Source organism: Ziziphus jujuba, chromosome 3, assembly GCF_031755915.1.
Source record: "Ziziphus jujuba cultivar Dongzao chromosome 3, ASM3175591v1".
NCBI classification, from domain to species: Eukaryota; Viridiplantae; Streptophyta; class Magnoliopsida; order Rosales; family Rhamnaceae; genus Ziziphus; species Ziziphus jujuba.
Window position 1 is genome coordinate 27,565,922 of NC_083381.1, and position 10,859 is coordinate 27,576,780.

Sequence of the window (10,859 nt, forward strand, 5' to 3'; positions counted from 1 at the left end):
GTTCTCTCTGCAACAATATTTTATAGAAACTCAATAAAGCTTTTAGATATCCTAATTATCAACTTGAGAGGGAACTAGCTAGTTTCGTAATAATAATAAAAATAAAATAAAATTATTGTCTCGTATATATATACAACAATTAATATATATACAAAAAAATATTATTGTCTCCTATATATATATATATATATATACAAAATCTCATCATCCTTATCAAGACTCAACAATCTTGATTGACAATGGCAGAGTTAGAGAGAAGGTGTGTACGAATACGATTACAGCAGCAGCAGCAGCAGCCAAATTGGTTGGAGCTTCCAAGCGAACTCGTTGAATTAATTATGAAAAAACTTGGTTTGGTGGACATCACTCGGTTCAAAGCAGTTTGTAGATCTTGGTATAAGGCTGGGAATTCCTATACATGTGGATTGGTATATTCTCCTAATAATCAATCTCCATGGCTGATGTTTCCTAGTAGTGAATGTGAAAGCCCTCACAAAAGGCATTTGTGCTTCTTCAATTTTGCAGAGCAGAAGCAGTACAAACTCAAGAACGTGTTCCAAGGCCTAGGCCCTGGATTTGACAATCCGTATTGCGTGGGATCCTCATATGGGTGGCTCATAGTTTTTGACAAAAAATCCAATAATGGATGCATACTCAATCCATTCTCAGGATCTAGAATCAAACTCCCAACCATCACCAGTTTTAACGGCTTTCGTGTTACCAAAGCTATCCTCTCCTCTGATCCGACGCCACCACGATCTTGTACCAAAAGCAGCAGCTTTTGGATCGTAATTATGCATGGACTTATCTGCGGACGTCTTGCCTTCTACAACTACAAGCATGGAGGAGATCATGAAGACAACAACAATATTAATAATAATACGTGGACTGGGTTTGGAGAATTCTTTTTATACGCCGATCTAATATTCCACAATAATCACCTCTATGCACTGCAATACCATGAAACCGGACCATTAGTGCCCGGAGGCAGGAATGACTTAGTTGAAGTATGGGACTTTGACAATTATATTCCAAAGAAAGTTGCAACATTTAAAAATCCTTCTTTTCCATTAGGTATCATTAATCCTGGAGTTAAAAAATCTTGCTATAATATCTATTTGGCAAAATCATTGGATGATGAGATTTTGTATGTGTTACGGGTTTCTGCAAAGGTTACCATTGATAATGATACAGACCACTACACAGATGAATGTTACGTGTATAAGCTGGTTTATAGTAGCCAAAGATGGGAAGAAATAGTGAAAACTTTTGGGGATGGTGGTCAGTCACTGTTTCTAGGTGAAAATCAATGCATCTCAATTTATGCTCGAAAGTTTCCAGAATGGAAAGAAAATTCATTATACATCACCGTTCGTCCTTATACTGATCGATTTAAAATAAATCGATATTTTGAATATGTTCATAAAGTTGGAGTATATCACTTACAAAAAAAGGATCAGAACCATTTTATGGAATTAAATTTGAATTGGGAACATTATTATTGGACAGCTTTTTGGATTGTTCCTAATCTTTTTTAAAGGCATCCATCTATATTAGTCTGTTTTTTTATTTCTTAATTTTTAAATTAAATTATTTATTTTTATAATTGTTATTTATGCACAAATTGGTATTTGGAAGATGCAGAAATATATGTACATATATAAATGTTTATATATATGTAGATATATATAAACAATATATGGAAATCAATATGGATCTGGAGCATTGCTATTGGACTGCTTTTAGAGTTGTTCCTGACCTTTACTGAAGGCACTATTTACTGTGTCTTTTTTATCTTCCTTTTTTTAATTAAATAACTGTTATTTATATATATATATATATAAAACTAATTTTGGTCATATTAGAATTTCATTAGTATAATGACATTGTCGTGATTCAAAGGAAAAATGAATGTTACCCAATTCAAAGCCTACTTGAGCTAATTAACAAAATAATATAAGTTAATCAATTTAAAAACACAAAGAAAGAGAATGGAGGAGCACAGACGATCTGACATTGAAGGGATATATATATATATATATATATATAAAAGGAAATTTTACCATGTGGTGTGCAGATCATATCAAAACTTTTTTCAACAATAAAAAATAAAAAAACATCTATTTTGCTATGTACAAGATATACAAAAAAAATCGATACTTTTTAAAAATATCGTTGATCATGAAAAATCATCACCATCATCCAACACTACCAATGTCAAAAGGCTTCCTCTTCCGTGGCTTTCTATATGCATCAGTTTGGTGAGAAAAAAAAAATCTTGTTTTGTGGAATCCCATTATAGCACCCTCTCTAAACTATATCCGAACATTCAGCCACTTCAATTTTATTGGACTCAGGTACGATAATTGCACCAACATGATATTTTTAGTTAGAAAACATTGGAAATATAATTTCCATTGAATTAAATTAAACGCTCCAAAATACAATTTATGGCAGAAAAAGTTTTTTTCTTTTTTGGATGGGTTATTAGAACTCTGATCAGAAATTTATACCATGGGCCTGGTCAAACCCAGGACCACTCAACCACAACCACAAATCCAGAATATTTGGTTAGAGGGGCACAATTAAAAACAATTCTTTTAAGAAATTATTTTATAATTATTGATAATAAAATTAAAAATTACTTATAAACAAGTACATAATTAGTAATTTATACTTTCTATTCAATTATTATGACGAAGTAATATAAAATAACTAATAGAAAAACAGTTAAAAAGATAAATGTTTTTACATGTAATAAACTAGAAAACTGTATAGAAATTGATTTTTTTTTTCTTTTTGTTGTATAAAAAGAAAGGAATTTTTAGGCTTACACGTAAATTTTGAAAATATTTTTGCAATGATTAATAGGGTATTTAGGGTTGGATTAGACAAATTCATTAAGCAAAAAAGGAAAAACTAATTCAAACAAAGAAATATATGAATAGTAAATAGGAATCCATAAATTGAGGGGGGAAGGACAGGCACATACTCAAAATTTAAGTGATAGTCAAGCAATTAAGAAAAATATTAATAAAAACGTTTAAAAAAAATAAACAAATGGAGGGAGGACAACCCCTAAAAGTGTTTAAAAAATAGAAATAAATTGAGGGGCACCCCAGGTCATAGCTAGATGTGCCCCTGCTTAACCAAGCCTTGGAATATGAGAAATAACCTATAAAAATCAAATTATAGGTTATTATCTAACTTGAGAAGGAAGTAGTTTTCAAATAATAATAGAATACAATACTTATTTCCTATATCAATATATAAGAAATGTTTTGTTTTCTCTCTACAACAATATTTTATAGAAACTCAAGAAAGCTTCCCAGATATCCTTATCAACTTGAGAGGGAACTACTCTACTTTCCTAATAATAATAATAATAATAATAATAATAAAATATTATTACTTCCTGTGTATATCTAATAATAATAACAATATTACTTCCTGTGTATATACAACAATAAATATAATTGGTACACAAACTCAATCAAGAAGCATTTTGAAGTACTTCACACAACAATATTAATTGACAAATGGCAGAGTCAGAGAGGAGGGGTGCATGAATGCGATTACAGCAGTAGCAGCAGCCAAATTAGCTGGAGTTTCCAAGTGAACTGGTTGAATTAGTCAGGAAAAAAACTTGGTTCGGTGGACATCGTTCGGTTCAAAGCAGTTTGCTCATCTTGGTAAGTAAGTCACTATACATGTGGATCAGTATATTCTCCTAATAATAAAACTCCATGGCTGATGCTTCCTACTCATAAAGGCGAGAGCCATTTCGTGCTACTTCAATTTTGCAAAGCAAAAGGAGTACAAGCTCAAGAATGTGTTGCAAGACCTAGGCCCTGGATTTGTTAGCCCTGGCTCATAATTTTCGACTATAAATCCGATAATGGATGTCTCCTCAATCCATTTTCAGGGGCTACAATTCAACTCCCATCCACCACCAGTTTTAATAGCTACTGTAATACTAAAGCTATCCTCTACTCAGATCCAACACCGCGGCCTTTTACCAAAAGCAGCAGCAGCAGCTTTTCAAGCCTTACTTGAGAAAACTAACAAAAATATTATTTAAAGTGATCAATTTAAAGAAACAGAGAAGGAGAATAACAACCGGTTGGTTATTTTGTAGAAAATTTGTATAAAACATACATGTACACGATGTATATTTATATGGTGACCATGGAGTGTAATTGCTAAAAAATAAAACAATATTTTGTTATATATACATAGCATAATAATTTTTAAAATTTAAGAACAAAATGTGTAATCATATAATAATATAGCATCCTGAATAAGATGTATGTATGTGTGTATGTTTTGTGGTGATTATGAGTATTTGGTCTTTAAAAAAAAAAAAAAACAAATTAACTTAAACAAGACCTTATGTGAATGACCCATTTTTCTCTTTACTATACATCTTAGGTTGAGAACTGCAATTAGGCATGATATGGTGATAGAGAAAGAAACAGAGGCAAAGACAAGTCTATGTTCACAAAATACGCAGCCGTGTTTTAATTGAAATCGATTTGCCTCTATAATATAATGGCTGTTATGCTTTCCTCGTGAATATTTTAAACAAGAAAAAAAAAATTTACCTAAGGTTCAATAAAATCTTATAGTCCCTTCAAAAAAAAAAAAAAAAAAAAAAAAAACTTATAGTCCTAAGAATAACTATCTGCCTTCCATTGATTGACCTTAACAGAACGCCTATAACAGAGGCATTCAAACAATGTTGGTGAATTTGGGCTTCAACGGCAAGGCAATTATGGGCTTCATCTTCTTCACAGAGCAAAAATCAAATCCTAACACATGCAATCAAACCATAGTGCCCAGATTCAGAAATTCAACCCCCATTTAAAAATAAATAAATAAATAAACAAAAGGAATACGAATATATATATATATATATATATATATAATTTTGCTATAATAAGTGCATCTCCCTCTGTTGCCTTATGTTAGATACTCATATATACAGAAATTCTATAGTGAAAACGGTCCGCATGAAGACTGCAGTATTAGTGATGGTTTTTCATAGTATTAACGACGGTTTCTTAGAAAATCATCACTAATACTATGAAAAACCGTTACCAATACTGTAGTCCGCATAAGGACCGTCCACACCATAGGCTGACTGCTCATATATATATATATATATATATATATATATACTTAGCTCTAACCACATGCACATGGATTCCACCAAAAGCACATCCCATTGTAATTTATTCATTTTTATGCTGGATTAATTTTATAAATTTAATCTTGATAGTTATAAAAAAAAAAAATATATATATATATATATAAGTACTATTATATATATAAGTACTATTATAGGGAAAGTCACCTACTCAATGGTGCGGAATGTGTCTTACCCACAACTAAGTAGCAATTTCTTATATATTATATATAATGTAATCATACTATGCTGATTATGATGAATCATTTTTTTTGGGTATAATTTATATTTTTACATTTTCTATAATTTTATTGACAATTTATTGGTAAAAAAAATTAATTTGCAAAGATAGTTTAATTAAAAGTATTATTTTTGAGAAAGGAATATACAGACCAAAAAAAAAAAAAGAGAAATTCACATTGATTCTATCATTAGCATATTCTTTTTTAGTGTCCACATGACAAGGTGTCTATATCATGATTAAACACAATAACCTTAATTACATAAATGAATTAAGAAATTGTTAACAATGTATTCATGCTCGCATAATATAAGCAGTTTTAATAGTTAAATCTAGAGCATTTTTGACATTTTTCCTTTCCTGCATCCATCATTACCATCAATAGTTATGTTTCTCCAAATCAAATCTGAACCTTATCTTACAAGCATTCATTCTTTTTCTACAATTACACAATCAGCATCTTCACAATTACACAATCAGTAGGAATTATTAGCATATATACCACATGCTATATATTATATATCAGGGAAAATTAGCGCGGTAAAAATTTTAGAGACCTTATTTAGCAATACAAATCAAACAGCTCGGTCTAAATCTAAATTCCTAGGGTGCTGAATCATATATTTGTAAACACAACTTAGACATACACCGATATGATAATAAAAAACAAAAGCAAAGCAATATACATACAGAAATCAAATTTATTGTTGAACGCCAACTGATTAAACTATATCCTCCGAGCTTTCCCATGTTTCAAGCTTTAATATAAATTCTTAAAGTCCCATTATGGATATAATGTAGACAATACATAGTTCACAATATGATCATATGAATCAGTGGATAGAGGAAAAAGTACTTGATGAATCAGTGAGCTTGAATGACTTCCTTATTGTCATAACTAATAACACATGGTTCACGATATATGTTTAAATTAACATTGAAACATTCCCATGTACAGATTTATATAAAATGGCCCTTACCTTTGTCTAATATTTCCTGATACATAGCCATAATCTCAGTCTGTTGAACCTGGATTTCTGGCCAGATGGACGGATCAATAAATCTCATGGCCATAATCCGTTTCGTAATTGTTCTGCTTTCATCATTGTTTGCTTTGTGTTTGATATTTGATCTGTGTTGTTTTTGTGCATTATTTACCGATCTAGCTATTTGAATGCTTACAATGAAAGAATGGAAGATATGATTTTCCTTAATGCTACATGTGGAATTTAGAATCGATTAGGGAAAAGTTAAAGAATATAAAAAGTGATTTTAATTTTCTAAATTATAATTATGAGCAAAAGAATCATATATAATGGGAAATTTTGATATATATATATATATATATATATATATTCTGGAACGTTTATGTTTTTTTAAACTTTCATAACGACTTTCAATTTCACAAATATTTTGTTTTATTTAGCTGATTCTAAACTTCAAACCTAGAACTGAAAAGGACAATACAAGAATCGGTTTTTCAATTTTCAAGTAAATTTAAGAAGAATGATTGTAACACCCCGTCCCGAACCATGTCGGAAATTTTCGCACGTTGACCGAGGTTGACTGTTGACCGTTGACCAAGGAGTCAAAAGTTGACTTTTTGATCCGGTTGGAATTCTAGGTTGACTGAGGTACCGTTACGGAGTACACGTTGGCACGAGTTCGTAGACTGGTAGCACGTTGAAAACGGAGCTACGGTTTGAAAGTTTTGAGCAAAACAAGTTGAGGTCCAAACTGTCCAAGGGGTGCCGGAGTTGACTTTTTATTCATGCAAGGTTGAGCGTTGACTCATGCATGGTTGTGAAGTGCTCGTCGATACGAGTCCGTAGACTAGCGGCACGTCCGATTTGGACATGTGGTTTGAAAGTTATGGACCTGTAAAGTTTTTCAAATACTGTATTATTTTAATATTATTTTTACACGCATAACGAGGTGCCACGTGTGACCCAATGAAGATGGCCATGTGTCACCATGGTGAAATGCCACATGTCAACCATGTGAAAAAATCAAATTATTTTATTATTTTTGAATAATAATATTATTATTAATATTATTTAATTATTTCTTTTTTTTTTCCTTTTTCTTTTTCTTTTTCTTTTTCTTTTTCTTTTCTTTTCCCCACGTGGGAAAACACCATTCTTTCTTTTTCTTTTTCTTTTTCTTTTTCTTTTCTTTTTTTCCTTCTTCTTCCCCGAAATACACACACACACACGCAGCTTTTCTTTCTTCTCTCCCGACCGTCCCTCTCTCTCCTGTGTTTCAAATTCCGGCCACCCATAGCCCTCACGCGCCAGCCACCAAGGAAGCCCGCCACCTCGCGAGCTTGGCCGCCAAGTTTCACGGTCAGCCGCCGCCGGACGCGCGCCGATCGGACCGGAGAAGCCGCCGGTCGGCCAAGTTTCTCTCTCCTCTTTTCTTGTGTTTTCCGGCCAGCCCACTCCCAATTGAGCCTCCTATCCCCCTATTTTGGGTCCTCTGAATCCAAAAATGGCCTCCAATCCCAAAAATTCGAAGCGGTTTGCGAGATATGGAGAAGTGAACACCGGCCGAGACTTTCCGACCAAATTCCGGCCACCTCCGGCGGAATTGGGGTCGATGGAGATCGGATTTGTGATCCTCGTTCCACGAGCTTCGATTCAGTATATCATTCGCCTATTTTGGTTAACGTTTGCGTTTAAGCCCCCGGGTACCGGTATTATTTATCCGAATAAAATATTATTTTATTTGACTGTCTGTGAATTTTGTTCTAGGAGCACCGGTGAGTCGTAGAATTGATCCCGTGGTGGATCTTGGATTAATTGCGTGCTCCAGGTGAGTGACCCACCTTTAAAAATATTTTCGGGGTAATTAATTGTATTTATGTGATATTAATTTGATATCTGTAAATTGTGCTCATGTGGTGTATTTTAAATATAATCGGGAAAAATATTATTTTATATATATATTTACCCATTGGTGCTAAATGAAATTTTGGGTCATTAGAAATTCCCGATTATTATTATATTGTGATTAAACGGTATTTATTACACATGAGCAAGTATTTTCAATAATTAATTGCGTCTGGATTTTATATCATTTTTGGACAATTAATTATGTTTAATTGGTATTTAATTTATGCTCATGTGGTACAATTGGGTTATGGTTTTATTGTGGTTTAATTTATTTATTATGCATAAGCAAAGTGTATTTCGGTGGTATTTGTACGTGGTTTTCAGTATTGATTTTCCGGGCATAATTGGGTTAAATATTTTATGAAAATATTTGTTTAATTTTATAAATTATGCCCGTGGTATTTTTATGGTTGCATTTTGTATTTCGAGAAAATTGTGGTTTGTTGTTATCGCTGTTTCGTACCGGGTGATTGGATAAAATATGTGGGATGGTGTTTTGTGAAATTTTGGTATACTTCCCACGGTGGTTTTTGGAAAAACGGTACGGTTGTTTATTAATGTTTATTTTTAGACGCACTCATACAGTATTGGTGTTCTGGTGTATGGTGTATGGACACGTGGTAGTGCGCGGTTATTATCTGGTTTAGCGCACGGTTATTACTTCACCCGTGAGTTGCCATTGGACCGTGGGCAGGCAAGGTTATTGTTGTGCACAGCCGCCACCCTCCTTGGCCGGGTTGATGGTTTTTAGCAGTCGGTACTGTCGGGACGCCGAAGTGACCACTGCAGGTTTCTGTCTTTAACCTCCCGCCAGTCGGTGCTCGGGACGCTGGGTATCGGAGGGCATCACCGGTATATGGTGTGGTGCGTCAGGTGTAATTGTCGGTGTAATTGCAAATAATGGTTTAAACCCCAAAGGTGTTCAAAATTTATTTATTATAATTTATTATATTTTTATTATATATTTGGGGTATGTATTTATTTAATTGTTGTTGTTAAATTATTTAATCTCTTGGTTTTTGGGAGGTATGCATATTGGGTTTTGCAAAAAGGTTTTAAAAAGGGAACATTTCAAACGGAGCGATTGGTGAGAGTTTTGAGGGAAATCATTATTTTCCAAAGGTTATTATTATTTATTATTAATTGTTGGTATTTGTTCCACTCCTTAATTGTTATTATTTTATTATTATTATCAAAAGGTGTTCAGTAGTTCGGGTTACTCACTGAGATGATTAGCATCTCACACTCTTAAATTCCGTTCTCCTAGGTCCAGATTGGAGACGTTAATTGTCCGGGGCGAGCCCGACGTCTCAGTTCGTTGTCGAAGGTTCAAGAAGTTTTTCTTCCCTTTTTCCTCTCTATCTTGTATTACATTCTTATCCGTCATTTTATAGATTCCACATTTGTCGTATAATGCTCTGTATACTGTATTGGACGTGTCGTTGTTTTTATGCACTGGGTTGCTGCTGTTGTTTTATTTTTGAAGTGCTGAAATTTGTGGAAACAATTTGTAGTTTGTGGGAGGAATAAGGGGATATTTTTAGAAGTGTGTTTTCAGTGCAGGTAGTTGTGGTAATTAAATCCCTTAGGGGAGGCTCTGTCGGATTTTCCGTTGGAGAGTTCGGTAGGGTTTCCCTGGGATCAGGGCTGTCTAGGGTTCCGGGGAAGGAATTCTGGATGGGTCCGGACAATGATGATTTTGAATTTGCACCTAATTGGGTAAAGAAAATGCTACATATTAGGTTTTTTTTTTTCCTTCTAAGTATGCACGCCCACTCTTATGGGTAAACTTGCTTTCTATATGCTAAAATGTTTGTTTACTATAATGGATGTGCAGATTAAATAGAGGAGATAACAAAGGCAGATTCTGATAAAAATGGAGTGGAGTGCTTGCACCAATTTGGTAATTTTTTAATTTCCCGAATGATTTATTGATATATTTTGTTACATATGCATTTTTAATAGTTATTATTGGTGTCTGTTTTCATTGTTTTAAAATGAATTCAGTATAGAAACCAAGAGAACAAGTTGATGATGCAGATGCTCTTTTATTGATGCAAAAACTGCTTCCCCTTTTAGTTAGTTAAAAGGCAAGCTCCTTTCTGAGCTTTGAATTGCTTGGAATGGCTTTTGAATATTTTTGCCTCTCATGTGCGTACGACTGTTCATCTTGAAAGCTATTTGCATCATAAATGTCACTGCTGGCTACGTTGCAGTGGATATTGATTTGTTTTATAGTTAACAATATTCGTTAGTGAACCATTTGAAATTAATTAACCAGTTCACTCTATTATGTATGCATGTAAAAGGGAGCATACATTGAAGCACTTCAAAATTGTGGGAATTCTGGTTGAAAGTTTTGGAATAACACTGGAGATGAGCAGAAGAAATCTGATCTTGGTAGCCTACGATGCAAATTCTGATAGATATCTATCTTTTCATGGTACAATAATAAACCCCACTATGCCAAGACAGATGGATATATTCTGTATTATATATTTTGGTATTTAAACTTACTTGGTTTTATGTCATGTAA

At 33.3% G+C, this 10,859-nt stretch overlaps 1 protein-coding gene across 1 annotated transcript; it reads left to right on the forward strand.

Annotated features, from left to right (window-relative positions):
- Positions 1–239: 239 nt before the first annotated feature.
- Positions 240–1,538, forward strand: LOC107405283 (putative F-box protein At5g66830). The gene has a single exon (XM_016012315.3). The coding sequence runs from the start codon at positions 240–242 to the stop codon at positions 1,536–1,538; it is 1,299 nt and encodes a 432-aa protein (XP_015867801.3).
- Positions 1,539–10,859: the final 9,321 nt, after the last annotated feature.